This window comes from Nicotiana tabacum, chromosome 2, assembly GCF_000715075.1.
Source record: "Nicotiana tabacum cultivar K326 chromosome 2, ASM71507v2, whole genome shotgun sequence".
NCBI classification, from domain to species: Eukaryota; Viridiplantae; Streptophyta; class Magnoliopsida; order Solanales; family Solanaceae; genus Nicotiana; species Nicotiana tabacum.
This window is the reverse complement of record NC_134081.1, coordinates 128,059,431-128,085,848: the sequence shown is the minus strand read 5'-3', so window position 1 is coordinate 128,085,848 and position 26,418 is coordinate 128,059,431. Positions and strand designations below refer to the sequence as shown.

Here is a 26,418-nt window from a genome sequence, read left to right as displayed (position 1 = left end):
CTCTTGACAATGAGACATTGTCCCATATTGGAAGAGGAAAAGATTTTTGGTGGGTATATATATAATTGATCTTCTTGTAGCTCTTAAAGAGTTAAGAAGAAAGCAAGCCTCGAGCCATCGTCGTCATCGCTCGCTCGGCTCGGCTTCGGCTTCGGCTTCGGATTCGGATTCGGATTCGGTCAAATGATCGATTGATTGATTAATTTTTTGGACCAAATTTATTTGTTAATAGTAAATATTAACGTAAGATTATCCGCATTTGTAACGGATATTTTTCAATCCGTGTATTGACCATAAGGCAGCCTCCTAATGCTCTTCCCACCATGAATGTGCTTGCTCCACAAACAAGCTAATGCTTGATCCACCATGGAGGGTGGACGATTGTTCTTCTTCAACACTGGCTGCTGTTGAAGAAAGACACACACAATACATAATACACAAGACTGAAATCGCTCAACTGATTTGGCTATACATTGCACTCCTTCCTCTCAGCATTTCCATACGATTTTCTGAGTTTCTACTCTTTCGTTCTGCATTGTTTTAACTTCAAACAAAGCAACTGTAAGTGTGATTTGCTACCGAACTTTGTGTTTACTGAAACACTGGGGTTTGAAGTACCGCTACACCAGTGTATGATTCGTTCTATCCTGGGAGGAAATAATCCATTACCTTGGGTACTAGGAGGGGATTAAATTCCTTAAGGAAACACTGTGAATTCAGTGGGCTGGAATTAATTACTGTTTCATTACGATAACTTATATTTTGAAGAATTATTATTTATAAATACAGCAATATTGGCGGGACTAACAATCTTAAGGAATTTAATATTTATTTCTGTATTTGTGTTATTCTTAGTATTCTGCAAACTAAAACCTTTGTGGTTTTGTGTACTCCCGTTTTGGAGAGTAAAGCCTTCGTGACGGTTTGTTGGAGATTAAAATCTACGTGATTTTTTCTCCAGTTTGAAAACGTGTATTAAACGTTTCTTTGTGTCATTCTTTTACAGAAAAAATGACGACTGAAAGCGAAAACCAAGCAATTCCGATGGTGACTGCCAACGCATCGACAAGCCGAACACCGGCGTTGGCACCGACACAAAAACCCGAAAAATTTTCCGGGATTGATTTCAAGCTCTGGCAGCAGAAGATGTTCTTCTACTTAACTTCTTTATGGACTAAAACAAGCACCCAAACAATGGCATGCGAAATTTGACCAAACAATGTTGTCAAATGGTTTTAAGATAAATGAATGTGATAAATGTGTGTACATTAAAAATGTTCCAAATCACATAGTCATTGTTTGCCTATATGTGGATGATATGCTGATAATGAGTAATGACATTGCCAACATAAATGCTACTAAGCGTATGCTCAATAGCAAGTTTGATATGAAAGACTTGGGAGTTGCTGATTTAATTCTGGGAATTAAGATCCATAAGACTCCTCAAGGTCTGGCATTGTCACAATCTCATTATATTAAGACAGTACTTGAAAAATTCAAGCACTTGGGCTTTAAAGTTGCAAAGACTCCAATTAACGTGAATCTTGCATTAGCAAAGAATAAAGGCCAAAGCATATCACAATTGGATTATGCTCGTGTGTTGGGATGCTTAATGTATATCATGAATTGTACACGACCAGATATAGCTTGTGCTATAAGTAAACTGAGTCGATATACGAGCAATCCAGGCCAATCTCATTGGATGCCAATGAAACGAGTTTTGGGATATTTAGAACAAACCCAGAACTTTGATTTGCAGTACAGTAAATTTCCTGCGGTGATTGAGGGATACTGTGATGCAAATTGGATCACCGGTTCAACTGATTCTAAGTCCACGAGTGGATATGTATTCACTATTGGTGGAGGAGCGGTATCTTGGAAGTCGTCCAAACAAACATGTATTGCCCGCTCTACAATGGAGGCTGAATTCATAGCCTTAGATAAAGCCGGTGAAGAAGCTGAATGGCTCCGGAATTTCTTGGCAGACATTCCATTTTGGCCCAAACCGTTGGCACCAATATGCATACATTATGATAGTCAAGCGGCAATTGGAAGAGCTGGGAGCGTTATGTATAACGGTAAATCTCGTCATATACGACGAAGACATAAAACCGTTAGGCAATTACTCTCTAGAGGAATTATCACGATTGACTATGTAAAGTCAAGTGATAATGTGTCGGATCCACTTACAAAAGGCCTAACTAGAGAGGTAGTTGAGACAATGTTCAGTACCAAGGATAAAACGTTAAGGCTTTTTAATAATTTCTAAATTTGATACGGGGTATATTAAAAAGTGTATCTACAGGATGACACGTTTAGGAATCACCTATGTAAGTGTGAAGTGTTAGCCGCTTCAAGGAGAACTTTGTAAGGCCAGTTCTCTACGCACTTATGAAATCAGGCGGTGTTCATGGCTGAAACGAACACAACAATGAGAACCAAAGACGGTTATGGGTTGATTGTGTGACTTATGGTAGTCTAGGTATACACCAAAGATCGACGGTTCAAAGATATCAAATCTACCGATTGACCGAGTATATCCGACATAAGTTTACTACAGAAAGTTCAAAGGGAAACCTACTTATCCAGATGCGATTAATCCTTGCTTGTAAATCACACAGTTTTTCCATGCATACTTCCGTGATATAGCCATTCCCCATTCATGTGGGGGATTGTTGAGTTTTTTTGTTTTTAAGATGAAATAGTCTTAAAATGAGGGTGAATGGAAAATGGAGGGAAAATAAAATTTTTGAGTAAAATTTTAAGTTTCCCCCTCTTGACGATGAGACATTGTCCCATATTGGAATAGGAAAAGATTTTTGGTGGGTATATATATAATTTCTCTTCTTGTAGCTCTTAATGAGTTAAGAAGAAAGCAAGCCTTGTGCCGTCGTCCTCGTCGCTCGCTCGGCTCAGCTTCGGCTTCGGATTCGGATTCGGATTTGGTCAAATGATTGATTGATTGATTAATTTTTTAGACCAAATTTATTTGTTAATAGTAAATATTAACGTAAGATTATCCGCATTTGTAACGGATATTTTCCAATCCGTGTATTGACCACAAGGCAGCCGCCTAATGCTCTTCCCACCATGAATGTGCTTGCTCCACAAACAAGCTAATGCTTGATCCACCATGGAGGGTGGACGATTGTTCTTCTTCAACACTGGCTGCTGTTGAAGAAAGACACACACAATACACAATACACAAGACTGAAATCGCTCAACTGATTTGGCTATACATTGCACTCCTTCCTCTCAGCATTTCCATACGATTTTCTGAGTTTCTACTCCTTCGTTCTGCATTATTTTAACTTCAGACAAAGCAACTGTAAGTGTGATTTGCTACCGAATTTTATTTTCGCTGAAACACTGGGGTTTGAAGTACCGCTACACCAGTTTGTGATTCGTTCTATCTTGGGAGGAAATAATCCATTACCTTAGGTACTAGGAGGGGATTAAATTCCTTAAGGAAATACTGTGAATTCAGTGGGCTCGAATTAATTACTGTTTCATTATGATAACTTATATTTTGCAGAATTATTATTTATAAATACAGCAATATTGGCGGGACTTACAATCTTAAGGAATTTAATATTTATTTCTGTATTTGTGTTATTCTTATTATTCTGCAAACTAAAACCTTTGTGGTTTTGTATACTCCCGTTTTGGAGAGTAAAGCCTTTGTGGCGGTTTGTTGGAGATTAAAATCTACGTGATTTTTACTCGAGTTTGAAAACGTGTATTAAACATTTCTTTGTGTCATTCTTTTACAGAAAAAATGACGACTGAAAGCGAAAACCAAGCTATTCCAATGGTGACTGCCAACGCATCGACAAGCCGAACACCAGCATTGGCACCGGCAGAAAAACCCCGGAAAAGTTTCCGGGATTGATTTCAAGCGCTGGCAGCAGAAGTTGTTCTTCTACTTAACTACGTTATGTCTACAGAAGTTCATCAAGGAAGATGTTCCTGATCTGCCAGATAAATGTTGTAAAATGGTTTTAAGATAAATGAATGTGATAAATGTGTGTACATTAAAAATGTTCCAAATCACATAGTCATTGTTTGCCTATATGTGGATGATATGCTGATAATGAGTAATGACATTGCCAACATAAATGCTACTAAGCGTATGCTCAATAGCAAGTTTGATATGAAAGACTTGGGAGTTGCTGATTTAATTCTGGGAATTAAGATCCATAAGACTCCTCAAGGTCTGGCATTGTCACAATCTCATTATATTAAGACAGTACTTGAAAAATTCAAGCACTTGGGCTTTAAAGTTGTAAAGACTCCAATTGACGTATCGTTCCCACGGAGGACTTATGATTAACTTTTGACTAATTCAAACTCAAATAGCTTATCGATTCAAGCGATTTCTTATAAAATAGATAATTGTCTAATTTACTACCTAAAGACTATCAAGTAATGGAATACTAGAAATCAACACAACACTTAAATAGTTTTAAATAACAATCAATGGGAGATAATATTCCAGGGTCACGGGTTATTTAACAAACATGTTGCATTCTTAGCTTAAAATAACTAATTGATTTATCTGGATTGTTGGTTGACAGGGTTGATATTACTCATAAGAATCTGTCGAGCCCTTACTCGCCTATTCAAGCTAACTTAATACCTATATGTCTATGGAATTAAATTTAACAAGAACACATTTACAATTCCTGTATTGCAACCGAGCAAGGCAATTAGGTATATGTCTATCCCAATTTCAAATCCTTTCCCTGCTGCCCGGGTTTAAGAACTTGCTCTATAAAAGAAAGAGAGAATAGGAACTCAGGACGAATTCTGTGGTTTTAGAACTTTGTTGTGCCTTTTTCCTCTTCTCCAATATGTTAGATAACCTAAAGGAGGCATTTTTTGGCTTATATATTGCGTACAAAAGTCGTGGGCCAAAGCTCTCCTATTCCTAGTCCAAATCAGCTTCAGGGATTGATGCTAAGGTGGATGCGACGCATCCACCTCGTCCTCCATTTCAATTTTTCCTGCGAAGGTGGATGCGACGCATCCACCTTGTCCTCTATTTCTCAGCTTTGCATGCGAGGGTGGATGCGACGCATCCACCTCGTCCTCCACTTCTCAGCCTTCCCCAGGTGCGGATGCTAAGGCGGATGCTATGGGCCGACTTCACTGCTAAGGGTGCACGAAATCTGATCTTTTTCTAGATTGGATGCGACACATCCAATCTCTCTTCCTCTACCTAGAGCACATTTTCTTCATATTTTTGCACTCCATACACCCTAATTCACTACACACAACTCAATTAGTCATAAAATCAATAATTAAATCATGTTGGGCATTTTAAAGATCAAATAACATCAAGAAGCGGTTAAAACATGGGTAAAGTAACATCAACACATATCGAAATATGCCAAACATCACTACCCCACACTTAAACCTTTGTTCGTCCTCGAACAAACCATCTTATAGTAGATGAAACAAAATTAAGCTCTTATCATTCAAAGCACACTGCACCTATGACCATGGTTATTTGCAACAATTAGGCTCTAGACTATGCATCACATACACTTCCCTTTACTTATGCCCTTCTTTAAACATATTCGAACAAAGACAACATGCTCACAACAACCCTAACCTCAAAAACCGACTCAATGTCACTATGCACTCATGGCTTGAACACCCAACATCATAGAGAAGTCTAATAACGTTACCTATCCCTCGTGAAACCATGTGCCCTCACAACAAGAACAAGAGAGCGAGTTCAATCCACACATTCGAATCTCATGATCAAATATATTTTAATGACTCACATATATCAAAGAAAATCGCTCACTCTCACAAAGAAGTCACATGCATGAAATTGGTACCATAGGCTTGCCCTTAATGTAAATCTCTACTAATATAAGCTCGCTCGATCTAAAATCAATTAGGACTTTTTTTTCATGGTTGTAATGTGGGCTAAGGGAAAGGTAGGATATATTTTAGGAATAGTGACTCAACCTCCTAATCACTTTAATACATCATCAAATAACTTAAGCGCAAATTCTTCAACACCACTTCAATTTCACAAATAATATCACCCCCAACAATATTTTCTCTTTCTTTAAGCACTACTTTAATTCATACCCACTAGCAATAACAAGACAATAATTTATTCATCTATATTTTTCTTTTTTTCTTTTAATTTCCGCTAGTGGTGTATTATTTTACAAAATAAGTGCACCCTTCTTTATTTCATTGGTTCCACTCAAAAGTCACCCCACACTTAGTCCCTACTTACTTCTTTTAGCACTCATCTAACAATTAAAGTGCTTTAAGAGGTAAAAGGATCAAAACAATGTCAATTAGGAATAAAAAGGGTATAGGCTTGTAATGTGGGTACCAAATAAAAGGTCTACAGGCTCAAAAGGGTTAACTAGGGATAGATTTTATTTGTGATAAGCAATAAGCTCAAAAAGATCAAAGAAAGCCTAAAATCATTTTTCAAACCAAGCTTCACCTAAAATTTCGCTTCAACTCACATACTGGGCAAGTTCTAGACACAAGTACAATACATGGACAACACAAAAACCTCACCACACATGGCACATGACTCACTAAGGACGATCACATTCCGACTCTCAAGCAATGCAAGTATTCACGGAGCCACGAGATATTGAGCATGAAGCGCAAAGTGAACACAAGTCAAGAAAACGAGAAATAGGTGCCACAAAACATGCTATCCAATTTATAAAGGCTTCATGATCAATTTTAAAACATAGGAAAGGCACTACACATGCCTAAACCTGAACATGCTACTATCAAACAAGTCAAGAACCCCTATGAATCTCATATTTCTTCCTCTATTTATTTTCTAAACTCTAATCTATTCTCAAAGGAAAGAAAGAAAAAAATTAAAATTTTTTACTACCCGGTTCAAAATACATCCCATGGAAAAGAACCGATGCACAAAGAATAATCACAGGGGATTATTACTACCTACACAAAATTTTTACTAATTACTCAAGGCTACTACTCTAAATTTTTTATTTTTTTATTTTTTACTACACTTATACTTTCAAGAATCAACTGAGAGTTACTCCATATAGATGAATTTACTGCTATTACATGCCATTAATCCAGTGAATGTTACAGCCCCCCCCCCCCTAACAGTCAAATTGTAACAGTTTAGTACATTCATCCATACAAAAAAAATATGAATAATCCCCACCCCACACTTAGACTGTGCGTTGTCCCCAATGCACATAAAGAAGGTAAAGTAGGGTGAGAAGAAACTCCCTCAAGTCAAGGTGGACGGCTCATCCGCAGTCTGTGGAAGAGCATCTGTATCCATGGCATTCATCAAGACCCCCTCCGGCCTTGCAACATCATCCTCACGCATAGGGAGAGCTGTCATTGTCCTATCATCACCAACTGGAGCTGATTCTGTAGCAGGTGGTACATCGACCTCAGTAGGCCTGGTGTGTGAAGCCTGATTACTTTTTTTATATATATATTTTTTTTCACTATTTTTTTTACATACAAGATCTAATTCCTACAAAACAATGAACTAACTAACTTGGGTGGCCTCCCAAGAAGCGCCTGATTTAACGTCGCGGCACGACGCAACACGTTCTTCATGCCTCCACTAAATCCATCGAGGTCTTGTGACGTGCAATGTCACCACCCCAATAGTGTTTTACTCTCTGGCCATTTACCAAGAATGTCGCATTGGAACCTGTATCACGCAATTCTACCGCACCATGAGGTTTCACACTAACCACTTCAAACAGACCCGACCATCGAGATTTAATAGCCTTGAATTAAACAAGAGAACTTCTTGACCTGGCTCAAACTCACGATGTTGGATGTGCTTATCATGCCACCTTTTGGTCTTTTCTTTATACAATTTGGCATTTTCATATGCATGCAATTGAAACTCATCAAGCTCGTTGAGTTGTAGCAATCTCTTCTCACCGGCCAAGTCCATCTCCATATTTAGCTTTTTAATCGCCCAATATGCTTTGTGTTCAAGCTCGACGGGCAAATGGCATGCCTTCCCATAAACCAACCTGTACGGAGATGTACCTATGGGGGTCTTGTATGCAGTGCGATACACCCATAATGCGTCATCTAGCTTCCCGGCCCAGTCCTTTCTATTCCCACTTACTATTTTTTCCAAAATCTGCTTTATCTCTCTGTTGGAAACTTCTACTTGACTACTCGTTTGGGGATGATAGGCAGTGGAAACCTTATGCTTAACTCCATATTTTGCAAGAATATTGTTCAGCAATTTGTTACAAAAGTGAGTTCCCCCGTCGCTTATCAACACTCTTGGAGTCCCAAAACGTGTGAAGATGTACTTCTTTACAAAGCTTACCACTACCTTTGCGTCATTAGTAGGAAGAGCAATGGCCTCCACCCACTTAGAAACATAGTCGACCGCCACCAAGATGTACCTGTGCCCATTAGAATATGGGAATGGTCCCATGAAATCAATCCCCCAAATATCAAAAAGTTCTACTGCCAGAATGTTTTGCAAGGGCATCTCGTGTTTCCTTGTGATAGTTCCGGTTCTTTGGCATCTATCACAATTTTTAACAAAGGCATGTGCATCCTTAAACAATTTTGGCCAATAGAAACCTGATTGTAGCACTTTTTGGGCGGTTCTATCCCTGCCATGATGACCTCCATATGGCGAAGCATGGCAGTCATGCAGTATAGCATTCATCTCTTCCTCAGGAACACACCTTCTCACCAACTGATCTGCGCACTGCCTATATAAGAATGGCTCATCCCACATGTAGAGCCGTACATCATGTAAGAATCTTCTTCTATTGTCAGGTGTCAATTCTAGTGGTGTCACCCCACTTGCGATAAAATTCACATAATCTGCATACCATGGGGCTTCACCTGAGGTGACTGCTAATAATTGCTCATCAGGAAATGTTTCTTTGATTGATCCTCCTTCAGCTACATGGTTCCGACTTTCTAATCTGGACAAATGATCAGCCACTTGATTTTCTGTCCCTTTTCGATCTCGGATCTCTAAGTCAAATTCTTGCAAGAGGAGGACCCAACGAATCAGCCTCGGCTTGGCGTCTTTCTTTTCAAACAAGTATCTGATAGCTGAATGATCTGTGTAGACGATGACTTTGGTTCCCACTAGATAGGATCTGAACTTGTCAAACGCCCATACCACTGCAAGCAACTCCTTTTCAGTAACTGTATAATTCATCTGAGCGGGATTCATAGTTTTGCTCGCATAATAAATGGAGTGAAAGATTTTATCCCTCCTTTGCCCCAAAACCGCTCTGATTGCTATGTCACTTGCATCGCACATCAACTCAAATGGTTGTGCCCAATCTGGGCCAATGATAATTGGTGCAGTCACCAATCTTCCCTTCAGCTCCTCAAATGCTTTCAGACATGCATTATCAAACTTGAAGGTGACATCTTTCTCTAGAAGTCTGCACAAAGGAGAAGAAATTTTCGAAAAATCTTTAATAAAACGACGATAAAAACCTGCATGACCCAAGAAACTGCGAATGCCTTTGACGGATGTCGGTGGGGGCAATTTTTCAATCGTCTCCACCTTTGCTTTATCCACATGTAGACCATCTTTGGACACCTTGTGCCCCAAAACTATACCTTCACGTACCATGAAATGGCACTTTTCCCAGTTTAGCACTAAGTTCGTCTCTTCACACTTAGCAAGCACTTTATCAAGGTTCATCAAGCAATTATCAAAATAACATCCAAACATAGAAAAATCGTCCATGAATACTTCTACAAATCTTTCAACCATGTCAGTAAAAATAGCCATCATACACCTTTGAAAAGTCGCAGGTGCATTACAAAGGCCGAAGGGCATTCTCTTGAACGCATACGTGCCATAAGGACATGTAAATGTAGTTTTCTCTTGGTCCTCTGGGGCTATAGCAATCTGATTATACCCCGAATAACCGTCCAGGAAACAGTAGTATTCCTGGCCAGCTAACCTATCAAGCATTTGGTCAATAAAGGGAAGGGGAAAGTGATCTTTCCGGGTGGCATTGTTCAATTTTCTATAATCTATGCAAATTCTCCATCCAGTGACAGTTCTTGTAGGAATTAAGTCATTATTTTCATTAACTACTACAGTCATCCCCCCTTTTTTTGGCACACATTGAACAGGGCTTACCCATTTACTATCAGAGATTGGAAATACAGTACCTGCATCAAGCCACTTAATCACTTCTTTTCTTACCACTTCTTTCATGATTGGATTTAGTCGGCATTGATGCTCTACACTTGGCTTGTGTCCGTCCTCCATGAGGATTTTGTGCATGCAGAAAGCTGGACTAATGCCTTTAATGTCAGACATTGTCCACCCAATTGCTCGCTTGTGCTCACGTAGCACCCTTAATAGCTTTTCTTCCTGCAATTTAGACAAGTGAGAAGAAACAATAACAGGTAAAGTGTCAGAACTACCCAAATAAGCATATTGAAGGTGAGGGGGTAGGGGTTTAAGCTCCAATTTTGGAGCTTCTTCAATTGACGGCTTTGGAGGGGGGCCACTTGGCCTATTCAGGGGCTCAAACGGGTGTATTCCTTGCATGTAAGCACATGATGCATCTAGGATATGCATCATTTTTTCAACCTCATCATCTATCATCAAGCTATCAAACAACATGATTGCTTTTTCTAGAGAGTCCTCTAGATATACACTCGTGTCGAGAAGTTGCGCATCCACCTCCACAACAGATATCATAGAGAGCTCCTCATAGTGGCGGGGAAGTTGTATTGCTTTGTAGACATTGAAGACTGCTTCCTCGTTGTCCACCCTCATAATCATTTTCCCTTCCCTCACTTTAATTATTGCATCACCAGTAGCCAAGAGAGGTCGTCCCAATATGATTGGAACTTGTTCATCAGCCTCGAAATCTAGAATAATGAAGTCAGCTGGGAAGATAAATTTCCCAATTTGCAGCAGCACGTCTTCAATCACTCCTTCGGGGTAGGCTATGGACCTATCAGCTAATTGCAACATCACCGTGGTTGGTCTCGGAGCTCCCAGACCCAATTGTTTAAACAAGGACAAAGGCATCAGATTTATGCTTGCACCCAAATCACAAAGAGCACGACCCACATCAATATTACCGATTCGCACTGGAATGGTGAAGCTGCCAGGATCCTTAAGCTTTTGGGGAAGCTTGTTTTGGACCCTTGATGTGCACTCCTCAGTAAGTGCAACCGTCTCGAACTCAGTCAATTTCCTCTTGTGAGCCACTATATCTTTTATGTACTTAGCATACTTTGGAATTTCACGAAGTACATCCACTAATGGAATATTTAATTGAACCTGACTCAACATAGAGAGAAATTTGTTGAACATGCGATCGTCATTCTTTTTCTGCAATCTCTGGGGGAAAGGTGGTGGTGGCCTTGTAGCCTCCATTCGCTCTGAACTTGCATCATTTTCCTTTGACTCGTGTATTGCCTTAGGTGTCAGCTCCCCCTCAGGTATAGGTTTTTCCTTTCTCTTCTTTGGCACTTCCTCTAGTTCCCTCCCGTTTCTAAGTGTAACTGCATTAACTTGAGGGTTCTTCTCTGTATCACTGGGAAGAGAACCTGTAGGTCTAGTATTTTGATTTGCTGCTAACTGCCCCATTTGCCTCTCAAGATTTCTGAAATCGGTCCTGAGCTGTTGATTGTCTAGCAACAACTTTTTCAGCAAGTCATTCGTACTCTCGTCTATTTGTTGGGGTGGCTTCTGAGGCTGATTAAAATTTCCTTGAGGCCTATACTGATTTTGATTCTGTTGATTTCCGCCCCATGAGAAGTTAGGATGATTCCTCCAATTTGGATTGTAAGTGTTCCCATATTGTGCATGTTGATTCAGAGGGCCTCTGTTTTGTTGCCCCACATAGTATATAGATTCAGGATTCGTGGGGCACATGTCACTCATATGACTGTCACCACATATTTCGCAACAAATAGACATCTGTTGTACATGTTGCATTTGTTGTGTTGTCATTCGGTTCATCTGATTCGCCAGCTTTGCAATATCTGCTCTCATGGCTGAGAAGTCATCAAGCTCAATCAACCCGGCTGACTTCTGTTTAATTGCTCTTCTTGCATCCCCATCTCCTTGCCAATTATGGTCATTGGCAGTGAAGTTATTTAGCAAGAGTTGTATTTCACTATACGGCCTCGCCATGCAACTACCCCCACAAGCTGAGTCAAGATTCATCTTTGATGCTTCATCTAACCCATCAACAAAAGTATGACCCAATACCTCATCAGTCTGACAATGATGCGGGCAGTTTTTGAGTAGCTTCTTGTATCTTTCCTAAGCTTGACGAAGTGTCTCGCCATCCCGTTGTTGGAACCCAAGAATTTGGCTTCTCAGCGATTTTGTCTTCTTAGTAGGGAAAAACTTGATTAGAAATTTCCTTGCTAAATCATCCCAAGTGTGGATTGAGTTTGCGGGCTCCTTTTGCAACCATTCCTTGGCTTCCCCCAATAGTGAAAAGGGAAATAGTGTCAGCCTGACATAGTCCTTGGAAACGTTCGGATAATTGTAAGTGTCCGTAATTTCCAAGAAGTTCTGAATGTGCCTCTGCGGGTCCTCATGAGATAGACCCACATATTGTCCTGTGGACTGAATCAGCTGTACCATGTACTGTTTGAGTTCAAAATGCCCAGTGATATCAGGCTTCACAATAGCCTGAGTCATATTCGCAAGATTGGGCCTTGCGGCTTCAATCACCGGACGCTCTTCATTACCTGCCATCTCTATTGGCTGTGGTTGAACTACGATGTCCAACTCTCTTTCTATTCTCGTTCTAGCTTCGACTTCCTTTCTCACTCTATGAAGTGTTCGTTCAATTTCTGGATCAAAAGGAAGTAGGTTGTTTGCACTTCTACTCCTCCGCATTCAAGAGAAGAGCCTGTGAATACAAACAAGGCAAACTGAAAATTAAAACTTGAACAAATAAGTAATAACAGCTTAACTCAGTCAAGTAGCTAATTTCTAGGTCCCCGGCAACGACGCCAAAAACTTGTTGGGACCAAACACACTCACGCAAGTACACGTGGTCGTCAAGTAATAGAATAGTGAATAGAGTATCGTTCCCACGAGAACTTATGATTAACTTTTGACTAATTCAAACTCAAATAGCTTATCGATTCAAGCGATTTCTTATAAAATAGATAATTGTCTAATTTACTACCTAAAGACTATCAAGTAATGGAATACTAGAAATCAACACAACACTTAAATAGTTTTAAATAACAATCAATGGGAGATAATATTCCAGGGTCACGGGTTATTTAACAAACATATTGCATTCTTAGCTTAAAATAACTAATTGATTTATCTGGATTGTTGGTTGACAGGGTTGATATTACTCATAAGAATCTGTCGAGCCCTTACTCGCCTATTCAAGCTAACTTAATACCTATATGTCTATGGAATTAAATTTAACAAGAACGCATTTACAATTCCTATATTGCAACCGAGCAAGGCAATTAGGTATATGTCTATCCCAATTTCAAATCCTTTCCCCGATGCCCGAGTTTAAAAACTTGCTCTATTTAATTCTATATGCAATCTAGAGTTTCCACTTTCGAGTTCAACTCTAGATTCGTAGATAGTATTTAACTGTTAGCTACTCAGCAAAATAATTAAAAACAGAATTAAATAAACAACCCAATATGATAAAATCAACTTCGTCAAATTAAACTTCAAACATCAACATTCATGTATACCCATAACCCTAGAACAATAGGGTTCTTAGCCACTCATATTCAGGCAATCATCAAAAATTCACAAGAGTGCATAAGAATTAATAAAAGAAAGAGAGAATAGGAACTCAAGACGAATTCTGTGGTTTTAGAACTTTGTTGTGCCTTTTTCCTCTTCTCCAATATGTTAGATAACCTAAAGGAGGCGTTTTTGGCTTATATATTGCGTACAAAAGTCGTGGGCCAAAGATCTCCTATTCCTAGTCCAAATCGGCTTCAGGGATTGATGCTAAGGTGGATGCGACGCATCCACCTCGTCCTCCATTTCAATTTTTCCTACGAAGGTGGATGCGACGCATCCACCTTGTCCTCTATTTCTCAGCTTTGCATGCGAGGGTGGATGCGACGCATCCACCTCGTCCTCCACTTCTCAGCTTTGCCCAAGTGCGGATGCTAAGGCGGATGCTATGGGCCGACTTCACTGCTAAGGGTGCTCGAAATCTGATCTTTTTCTAGATTGGATGCGATGCATCCAATCTCTCTTCCTCTACCTAGAACACCTTTTCTTCATATTTTTGCACTCCAAACACCCTAATTCACCACGAACAACTCAATTAGTCATAAAACCAATAATTAAACCATGTTGGGCATTTTAAAGATCAAATATCATCAAGAAGCGGTTAAAACATGGGTAAAGTAACATCAATATATATCGAAATATGCCAAACATCAACAGTACTTGAAAAATTCAAGCACTTGGGCTTTAAAGTTGCAAAGACTCCAATTGACGTGAATCTTGCATTAGCAAAGAGTTAAGGCCAAAGCATATCACAATTGGATTATGCTCGTGTGTTGGGATACTTAATATATATCATGAATTGTACACGACCAGATATAGCTTGTGCTATAAGTAAACTGAGTCGATATACGAGCAATCCAGGCCAATCTCATTGGATGGCAATGAAACGAGTTTTGGGATATTTAGAACATACCCAGAACTATGACTTGCACTACAGTAAATTTCCTGCGGTGATTGAGGGATACTGTGATGCAAATTGGATCACCGGTTCAACTGATTCTAAGTCCACGAGTGGATATGTATTCACTATTGGTGGAGGAGCGGTATCTTGGAAGTCGTCCAAACAAACATGTATTGCCCGCTTTACAATGGAGGCTGAATTCATAGCCTTAGATAAAGCCGGTGAAGAAGCTGAATGGCTCCAGAATTTCTTGGAAGACATTCCATTTTGGCCCAAACCGTTGGCACCAATATGCATACATTGTGATAGTCAAGCGGCAATTGGAAGGGCTATGAGCGTTATGTATAACGGTAAATCTCGTCATATACGACGAAGACATAAAACCGTTAGGCAATTACTCTCTAGAGGAATTATCACGATTTACTATGTAAAGTCAAGTGATAATGTGTCGGATCCACTTACAAAAGGCCTAACGAGAGAGGTAGTTGAGAAATCATCAAGGGGAATGAGGCTATGGCCGAGAACAAGTCATTGTGGCGGTAACTCTACCTAGAAGACTGGAGATCCCAAGATCTAGGTTCAAGGAGATCAAACAAAGTCATTAATGACGGTTCAACATTGTCAAATAAAATTTTAGTCCGTTCTCGTGATGAGACAATGTTCAGTACCAAGGATAAAATATTAAGGCTTTTTAATGATTTCTAAATTTGATATGGGGTATACCAAAAAGTGTATCTATAGGATGACACGTTTAGGAATCACCTATGTAAGTGTGAAGTGTTAGCCGCTTCAAGGAGAACTTTGTAAGGCCAGTTCTCTATGCACTTATGAAATCAGGCGGTGTTCATGGCTGAAACGAACACAACAATGAGAATCAAAGACGGTTATGGGTTGATTGTGTGACTTATGGTTATTTAGGTATACACCAAAGATCGACGGTTCAAAGATATCAAATCTACCGATTGACCGAGTATATCCGACCTAAGTTTACTACGGAAAGTTCAAAGGAAAACCTACTTATCCAGATGCGATTAATCCTTGCTTGTAAATCACACAGTTTTTTCATGCATACTTCCGTGATATAGCCATTCCCCATTCATGTGGGGGATTGTTGAGGTTTTTTTATTTTTAAGATGAAATAGTCTTAAAATGAGGGTGAATGGGAAATGGAGGGAAAATAAAATTTTTGAGTAAAATTTTAAGTTTTTCCCTCTTGACAATGAGACATTGTCCCATATTGGAAGAGGAAAAGATTTTTGGTGGGTATATATATAATTGCTCTTCTTGTAGCTCTTAAAGAGTTAAGAAGAAAGCAAGCCTCGCGTCGTCGTCGTCGTCGCTCGCTCGGCTTCGGCTACGGCTACGGCTACGGCTTCGGCTTCGGCTTCGGATTCGGATTCGGATTTGGTCAAATGATTGATTGATTAATTTTTTGGACCAAATTTATTTGTTAATAGTAAATATTAACGTAAGATTATCCGCATTTGTAACAGATATTTTTCAATCCGTGTATTGACCACAAGGCAACCGCCTAATGCTCTTCCCACCATGAATGTGCTTGTTCCACAAACAAGCTTATGCTTGATCCACCATGGAGGGTGGACGATTGTTCTTCTTCAACACTGGCTGCTGTTGAAGAAAGACACACACAATACACAATACACAAGACTGAAATCGCTCAACTGATTTGGCTATACATTGCACTCCTTCCTCTCAGCATTTCCATACGATTTTCTGAGTTTCTACTCCTTCGTTCTGCATTGTTTTAACTTTAAACAAAGCAATTGTAAGTGTGATTTGCTACCGAACTTTGTGTTCGCTGAAACACTGGGGTTTGAAGTACCGCTATACCAGTGTGTGATTCGTTCTATCCTGGGAGGAAATAATTCATTACCTTGGGTACTAGGAGGGGATTAAATTCCTTAAGGAAACACTGTGAATTCGGTGGGCTCGAATTAATTACTGTTTCATTACGATAACTTATATTTTACAGAATTATTATTTACAAATACAGCAATATTGGCGGAACTAACATATATTTCACCGATATTTCAAATATTGAAATTTAGCATTTGTAAATAATGGTTTGATGTTGCAAATAATAATACTCAAATCATTATTTGCAGTACTGAATTTCAATGTTTTCAACAATAAAATACTATTATTTATAGCAAAAATTATATACTCCATCTATCTGCCGTCCATTTTGGGGGGAAACAATATTAGAAGCAGACAGCCTTTGGTTTCTCCCATATTATCCTACTACGCTATAATTTTTGCCAGTTAATTTTCACATAAATTGAGACATTTTATTTTACTGCTGCAATTCCTTTTGTTTGACGTGATTTTTAACATAACTCAGTTACAAAAACATTATTTACATAGTCCACTAGTGAACCTTAAAAGACATCTATAAAATTTCAAAAATGATAAAATATTCTTGAAATTTTGTCGAAACAAAAAAAAAATCATACATAACCAAAAATAGATCCTTGCAAAACCTCATCAAAAGTAGATCTTTGCAAAAACTAACCAATAATAGATCCTTGCAAAAATTAAGTAATCTAAACATACCAATTTTTTACTTCAAGCGGGAGGTATTTTTCAACAATAATTTTTTTTTAAAAAAAAACAATAAAACCAAATTAACCAAAAAAAAAAACATCACATATAGGTTAATTTGTTTTAAACAAAGAAGTAAGAATGAAAGTATAAAGCCACGACGGCCTAACAACAAAAGGCCTAAAGCAAAATTCTAGAAACTATTCTTGTGTATGAAAAGAAGTTTTCACTTGCTGGTAATGCATATGTTTTAGTTGCAATTTCCTCCATCTTCTTCATGTAATATCTACCAGTCACTTACTAACTTGAATTACTCTTTTATTTATTTTTTCACTTTGAATTACAAATATAAATTTTAAAAAAATAGACCATTAAAATCTAAAAAGTAATAGAAAAAAAGTATAAGAAGTTATTTTGCTAGTTGAGTCAGATTATTTTCTCATGTGTATTGTTTTCTTAGAATTCAAATCAATATATAAATTTTCAAAGTCTGATGTAATAGCAACCTCAAATTTTTTAAAATTTCTCTATGCACGAACAAAAAGAGTTTCTCAAACTTCTTAAGGCTGATACATTTTGAATTTTCATAACTCGTAAAAATATGAAGAGTTCTAGAAAGTTAAAATCGAAAAGTAAAGTACACTTCACATTCTACCGCCAAGAAAATTTGTTTTAGTTTGAAATAACAAACGATACTCACATCTCAAGATTGTCATACTAATATAGGAAAAAAGACCCATTACTTTTAGTGCTGAAAAAAATCAATATCAACTCATCAAAGATCGAACCAGTTCTTATAGTCTTAACCATATGCTAATATGAGTCAGTGATTTTTCTGAAAAGTAAAAAATATGCTATTACTCAGAATGTCCTCAACTACAATCCAGAAAGAATAAATGGACTAAGAAAATTATAATAAAATAAAATAAAATAAGGAAGGTAACGATATTAGAGTAAATCACAAAGAAGTTAGTGTTACGAAGCGAAACGTTAGAATAGGTATCTCAAAGTATTCGTAATCCACTGATCCGCGGGGTAAAAATTAGATCAAATTAAAACATACACAACCTATTCAAATAATAGCAAAGTATGGAGTGTCACGGAATTAAGAAAGAAAAGAAAAGAGAAAGAGTAAGAACCTCCAATCATTAATCTGAATTCACATTTATATACAAGGCTTTGGCTCAAAATTTAAAGGATGCCAACCGTTGGTAAACAATTTGAAATGGAAAATAGGTTACAAAATTAAAAAGAAATTAAAAAGATACAATCCTTCTCTTTCATATTATACAAAAAAGAGAGAGAAAAAGCACATAAAAGAAAAGATTGATTGCCGCATCTCTGCAGTTCTGCCTTTGTTGCCATCATCTCTGCCTCCTTTATGGCCGCACTGTCACTTTTTTTCCCGTTAAAATCCTTATTTTGTCATGTTGAAACCTCCCCTCCTTTATATTCTTCAGATCTGAATGCACTCGTTAATTTGTCCAAATTAAGAGAATATAATACAATCTCAAAAATATGGAATGAAAAACCTTTGTAATCTTATGAGAAATCTACATTTGGTTGCATGCTAATTTAGTGTCACCTAACTTTTACAGTTCGGAGTTCTGGGATGCAGTATATGCGCTTGTCCTTAACCTTGCTTCTTGGCAACGTTTGGCAATGCTAGATATAGCATTAGACTGTTATGGATTTTAGGAAAAAAAATGCAAGCAACAAGAATGTTGAAAGTAGGATTGAAAAACTGTCTCTAAAATTTTATTAATCATAGGACTTTAAATAGCCAAATAAATAAAGTAGTAGAATCCTCCTACAACTAAATTACTAAACTCTTACTATAATTAAAATTCTGAATCTTCTAGCAGACTCCTCCTAAAACTAAACAACTAATTATTCTAGAAAACAATAGCAGTAGCAGATGCAAAATCCAACACTCCTCCTTGCTTCTGTTGTTGCAGTCTAAAGAAGGTCATCCTCAATTCCTTCTTCTGCTATTAGTGCTTGTGCATGAGCATCTTTGAACTTGCACACTTTTGTAACATGACCTTTTTATTTGCAATTTTCACATAATGCATCAGGTCTCCCACCAACAAAAATTTTCTAAGTGTGTTTTCTTTTTGCAATAAGGATAATCGACTTTTTCTTTTTGGTGTTTCGCATAAAAAATACCCTCAGTAACTTTGTCTTGTCTGAAGGCCCTTCTTTGCTCTTGTGCTTGAAGAGCACTTATTAATTCTGCAATAGAGATGATAGAGAGATCTTTAGACTCTTCGAGAGAGGAAATTTTGGATTCAAATCTCTCGGAAATTGTCACAAGAATTTTTTCAACTATCTTGTCATCTTTGTCACCAAGTAAATTGATTTTATTGACAATTAAAGAAATTCGGTCAGAATACTTAGCGATGGTCTCATCATCTTGCATTCTAAGAGATTCAAAATCTCTTTTCAAATTTAAAATCTGATTTTGTCTGTCTCGTTCACTTCCTTGATACTCCTGTTTGAGTGTTTCCCAAGCTTCTTTTAATGTCTCGCATGTAATGATTTTAGAGAAGATTGAATCTACAACTGAATTTTGAATTATAGTTTTAGCTTTGTTTATTTTGGTTTTCTCATCTGAATGAGCTTTGATTTGGGCAAAGGTAGGAGTTGCAGGAAGTGGTTGTATAAGTTTGTCTTCCATTACAACTTCCCATAGATCATAAGTTTAAAGATAAGATTTCATCTTCACTGACCAAATCTAATAGTTTTCACCAGTGAAAGTTTGTGGGGTATTCAAAGAGAGACCGCTGCTTGCCATTGTTAAAAATTTGGGTTAAGAATCAATATGGGTAAAAATGCGTATGGTTTAAAAGTGATTGAAAATGATTGTTTTTCAGCGAATTCAGAGATCCGTCAAAATCAATGGAGGCTCTGATACCAATGTTATGGATTTTAGAAAAAATATGCAAGCAGCAAGAAGGTTAAAAATAGGATTGAAAATCGATCTCTAAAATTTTATTAATCATAAAAATTTAAATAGCCAAATAAATAAAGTAGTAGACTCCTCCTATAACTAAATTACTAAACTCTTACTATAATTAAAATTCTGAATCTTCTAGCAGACTCCTCCTAAAACTAAACAACTAATTATTCTAGAAAACAGTATCAGTAACAGATGCAAAATCCAACACTCCTCCTTGCTTCTGTTGCTGCAGTCTAAAGAAGTCATCCTCAATTCCTTCTTTTGCTATTAGTGCTTGTGCATGAGCATCTTTGAACTTGCACCCTTTTGTAACATGACCTTTTTGTTTGCAATTTTCACATAATGCATCAGGTCTCCACTAACAAAATTTTTCTAAGTATGTTTTCTTTTTGCAATAAGGATAATCGACTTTTTCTTTTTGGTGTTTCGCATAAAAAATACCCTCAGTAACTTTGTCTTGTCTGAAGGCCCTTCTTTGCTCTTGTGCTTGAAGAACACTTATTAATTATGTAACAGAGATGGTAAAGAGATCTTTAGACTCTTCCAGAGAGGAAACTTTGAATTCAAATCTCTTGGGAATTGTCACATGAATTTTTTCAACTATCCTGTCATTTTTGAAATTCTCGCCAAGTAACCTGATTTTATTGACAATTAAAGAAATTCGGTCAGAATACTTAGCGATGGTCTCATCATCTTGCATTCTAAGAGATTCAAAATCTCTTTTTAAATTTAAAATCTGATTTTGTCTGCCTCGTTCACTTCCTTGATACTCCTGTTTGAGTGTTTTCCAAGCTTTTTTTGTTGTCTCGCATGCAATGATTTTAGAGAAGATTGAATCTACAACTGAATTTTGAATGATAGTTTTAGCTTTGTATATTTTGGTTTTCTCATCTGAATGAGCTTTGAGTTGGGCAAGGGTAGGAGTTGCAGGAAGTGGTTGTATAAGTTTCTCTTCCATTACAACTTCCCATAGATCATAAGTTTTAAGATAAGATTTCATCTTCACTGACTAAATCTGATAGTTTTCACTAGTGAAAGTTTGTGGGGTATTCAAAGAGAGACCGCTGCTTGCCATTGTAAAAAAATTAGTTAAAAATCAATATGGGTAAAAATGCGTGTGGTTTAAAAATGGTTGAAATTGGTTGTTTTTCAGCGAATTCAGAGATCCGTCAAGATTAATGGAGACTCTGATACCACTGTTATGGATTTTAGAAAAAATATGGAAGCAACAAGAATATTGAAAATAGGATTGAAAAACGGTCTCTAAAATTTTATTAATCATAGGGTTTTAAATAGTCAAATAAATAAAGTAGTAGACTTCTCCTACAACTAAATTACTAAACTCTTACTATAATTAAAATTCTGAATCTTCTAGCAGACTTCTCCTAAAACTAAACAACTAATTATTCTAGAAAACAATATCAGTAACATATGCAAAATCCAACACTCATCCTTGTTTCTGTTGCTGCAGTCTAAAGAAGGTCATCATCAATTCCTTCTTCTGCTATTAGTGCTTGTGCATGAGCATCTTTGAACTTGCACACTTTTGTAACATGACCTTTTTGTTTGCAATTTCCACATAATGCATCAGGTCTCCACCAACAAAATTTTTCTAAGTGTGTTTTCTTTTTGCAATATTTGCAATAAGGATAATCGACTTTTTCTTTTTGGTGTTTCGCATAAAAAATACTCTCAGTAACTTTGTCTTGTCTGAAGGCCCTTCTTTGCTCTTGTGCTTGAAGAGCACTTATTAATTCTGCAATAGAGATGATAGAGAGATCTTTAGACTCTTCGAGAGAGGAAATTTTGGATTCAAATCTCTCGGGAATTGTCACAAGAATTTTTTCAACTACCTTGTCATCTTTGAAATCATCACCAAGTAAATTAATTTTATTGACAATTAAAGAAATTCGGTCAGAATACTTAGCGATGGTCTCATCATTTTGCATTCTAAGATATTCAAAATCTCTTTTCAAATTTAAAATCTGATTTTGTCTGCCTCGTTCACTTCCTTGATACTCCTGTTTGAGTGTTTCCCAAGCTTCTTTTGCTGTCTCACATGCAATGATTTTAGAGAAGATTGAATTTGCAACTGAATTTTGAATTATAGTTTTGGCTTTGTATATTTTGGTTTTCTCATCTGAATGAGCTTTGATTTGGGCAAGGGTAGAATTTGTGGGAAGTGGTTGTATAAGTTTGTCTTCCATTACAACTTCCCATAGATCATAAGTTTCAAGATAAGATTTCATCTTCACTGACCAAATCTAATAGTTTTCACCAGTGAAAGTTTGTGGGGTATTCAAAGAGAGATCGCTGCTTGCCATTGTTAAAAATTTGGTTAAAAATCGGTATGGGTAAAAATGCGTATGGTTTAAAAGTAGTTGAAATTTGTTGTTTTTCAGCGAATTCAGAGATCTGTCAAGATCAATGGAGGCTTTGATACCACTGTTATGGATTTTAGAAAAAATATGCAAGTAGGAAGAAGGTTGAAAATAGGATTGAAAAACGGTCTCTAAAATTTTATTAATCATAGGGTTTTAAATAGCAAAATAAATAAAGTAGTAGACTCCTCCTACAACTAAATTACTAAACTCTTACTATAATTAAAATTCTGAATCTTCTAGAAGACTCCTCCTAAAACTAAACAACTAATTATTCTAGAAAATAATAGCAGTAGCAGATGCAAAATCCAAGATAGACAACCCACACAATTCTCACACAACCATGTTGCATATTAGACTTATCATAGCAAAGTGCTCTCTCCATTTGCTATTCTTCTTTATTATATCATTCAATACACAATTGAAAACAGAAATTAAGAATTGTAACGATTGTATAATTAGAACATGAATTAATACTAAAATCCATTAAGAAGAACTAAGCATATAACGAAAAAGATTAAAAAAAAAAAAGAAGGAGAAGAAAAAGAAGCGAAAAAAATGAGTGGAAAAATGACTTGATAAAGGAGGAAACATGGGTGTAAAAGAAATAAATGATAATAAGAAATGAAATAAATAGGATGTATTTAATTTTCTCAAGACTTTGTAGACATCAAATGAGGGAAAAGGTCAAAAAGAAGGAGAAAAAAGATAATGTACTTTCATTGCTTATGAGATGCGTCACATCATTCTTCTTTATTATATCATTCAATACACAATTGAAAACAAAAATTAAGAATTGCAACGATTGTATAATTAGAAACATGATTGAATACTAAAAGTCATAAAGGAGACCTAAATATGTAACGGAAAAGATTAAAAAAACAAAGAAGAAGAAAAAGAAGCGGAAAAAGGAGTGGGAAAATGACTTAATAAAGGAGGAAACATGGGTGTAAATGAAATAAATGATAATAATGATAATAAGGAATGACATAAATAGGATGTATTTAATTTTCTCCATATTTTGTAGACATCAAATGAGGGAAAAAGGTCAAAAAAAGGAGAAAAAAAGATAAGGTACTTTCATGGCTTATGAGATGCGTCACATCATCTTTTTAATTCCCAACTTTATATATATATTAGTGAACTAATCCGCGCTTCGCGTGGTTATGAATAATTTTTTTCTAATGTTCAAATAATGAAAAATATATAAAGCTTTTATAATCTTCAAATTCAAACATAGATTAGATTTTAAGTTATAAACATTTTATTCTTACTTTTTTTCTTTTAATTTTCATCATCTGAGGATTTTTTTTATCTATCAGAAAAGGTTTGTCTAATAATCTATATATGTGAAACAATATTTTCTATTTTTGCTGAAGTAAACATGAAAGAAAGAGATGAATTTCAAGAAACATAGTTGTTTCTTTGTTCAATTAATATATTAAGTATCTTCTACTCTTCACCTTTCAAAAGTCATATTCTATAATTTCTCTTTATTTAGAATCTTAAAAAAAACATATCAACGTCTCCTTCAACAAAATAAGGAAAAGAAATCTGTCAGCCCTAAATCAACCCAAATAAATTGCATGAATCTTTTCTATTATTTTTTATTTTTTATTTTTTATTTTTTAGTTGCTTTTACCTTCTTCTTTTTTTTCTTTATTTCATTTTTCCTTGCCTGCCCATTCATTTTACACTATTTTGGTGAATAACAAAAAAAATATTTATTAACAATTTCTTTCTTCTTCTCTCACTTTTCAACACCTTCTTTATAACCAGCTACTCCTCCACGCTAAAACTGCTCCTTTCCATCCTCTAAATCATTAAAAGTATGAAAAAATCTCATAAAATCTAAAAACATTTGCTCATTTCTTGAAAAAGTACTCAAGAAATATTGGCTTGGGAAATTAAATACAATATAACTTAGTTATTAAAAAAGCATCATATATTATTGGCTTCATAAAATAGTCATATACGGCATGAAATAAAAAACAAAGGGAGGTCAAACTTGTAGTAGAGAAAAAAAAAAGAAAATAAGAATCAATCAACCAGTTCGGCTCACCTGCAAAGAAAATAACAGTATTATTACAATCAACAATATTCTTTTCTCCGCCTTTTCTTTCTTTCTTTTTTAGTATGAAGATGTATGGCATTACTTAAAAAGTTAATGAAAAAAACTTACTGGACATTATAAAAGGTTTCCACTCTCTTTTCGAGAATACTATTCATCAAATTAACAATATTGATCTTGAAAAATGTTGAAGGACCTTATAAGTATAGGGTGTGAATCTTTAGCATTTATTGTTGTTCCTCATAAATACAGAATATGAAAGCGTCGAAGCTAAGTAATGACCATTTTTGTGACACAATCGTTGGTAAGCATTAAATTTATGAAAGGTGGAATAGTAACCGACGTTTTTGAAACACAAACGTTGGTAAACATTTCCTTGTTATAAGAAAAAGAGAAAAAAGATACTCCATAGGATCCTTGGCCAAAGAGAAGTGTCAAGTCATCTTGCCCATTCTTTCTTATTTATATATATAACAACAAATTGTGTACTACGTCCCAAAAGTCAGATTTCTTTGATCATCAGAACATGAAACAAATTAATTTAAAGGCCTTAAGATAGTTCGTAAAAGAAAAATCATAGACTCATGTAGGAAAGATTAAGAAACAAAGAGGAAAAATGATTCTATATATGCTTAACTGCTCCCATTCAAATCATTTGTTGTGTAGTCTTACCCTGTTAATAAAAATAACTCACAAAAATAAATACTGATCGGTAAATTCAACTTATTCATTTGATATCTTCTTCAATAAAAAATTGATACGTACGCTCCGATCATTTAGTCATGAAAGGGAAGTGCATGGACTTCTATAAATTCAATTTTGTGAGCTAGCCCTATCCTTCTCAATTGTTGGAAGACCGATCTCATAGCTAATTTTCTCGTTAATATCCATGGCAAGGATATGAAGCAAATTCGTACAAATTTATACATACAATATACCGTCTTTTCAGTTTTTCACTATTATCATACATAATACACAATAAATTTGTTGATGTTTAAGGTAATTTAATTGTGAAAGATATGGAAGAAACGTTAGAAGCTCACACATGTTATTCACAATTGATACGTTATAAACTAATAATAGCACTCTCTTTATATCCATAACTGAAATCTCCTAATAACCTGAAACCTCATCTCTTTTTCTTATTTCACTGTCATTTTTTATTTTATTAATAAATAAATAAGTGAGAGGGAAAGAGTCCAAAAAAAAGGAGATAAAAGATAAATATGAATGGAGGCCATAGAGAGGTGCCACATCACCTTATCTATGCCTAGCTTTATATTATATATTGATATAGATTAGTGAATTAATCCATATGACACAACAACACACACAAGCACATTATTGCGTTTGTTTATTTATTTACCGGTACTCCTACATTTTGTGAGGCAATTCATTAACGATTACCAATATCATTGGCAGATAATTAGTACTTCCCATTAAAAAAATACCTTAATGTAACAATTTAAAGGAAAAAAGAAAAAGCAGAGACAATATACAAGTATAAATTTGTATATTTAAAGAATAAAAAGAAAAAAAAAAAACTTTTTATATATGTAAAATAAAGGCATTAACATTCACTTAGTTATAAATGTTTGTTTCCCAATTAGCTAGGCAATGACATTGACAATATGAGTATCTAAAAAAGTAAAACTAGCATGCTAATAAGTATAAAAATCAAAATTTTAATTGGAAAAAAAAGAAGAGAGGAAAGAAATACGGAGGAAGGGGCAATAAGAATAAATCACATATTTGTTAGTCTCAGATCTA

The 26,418-nt window shown here is 36.1% G+C and overlaps 1 protein-coding gene across 1 annotated transcript; it reads right to left on the bottom strand.

The window, feature by feature from the left end:
* Positions 1-21,668: 21,668 nt before the first annotated feature.
* Positions 21,669-22,445, bottom strand: LOC142168018 (uncharacterized). Its single transcript, XM_075228668.1, has one exon. The coding sequence runs from the start codon at positions 22,443-22,445 to the stop codon at positions 21,669-21,671; it is 777 nt and encodes a 258-aa protein (XP_075084769.1).
* Positions 22,446-26,418: the final 3,973 nt, after the last annotated feature.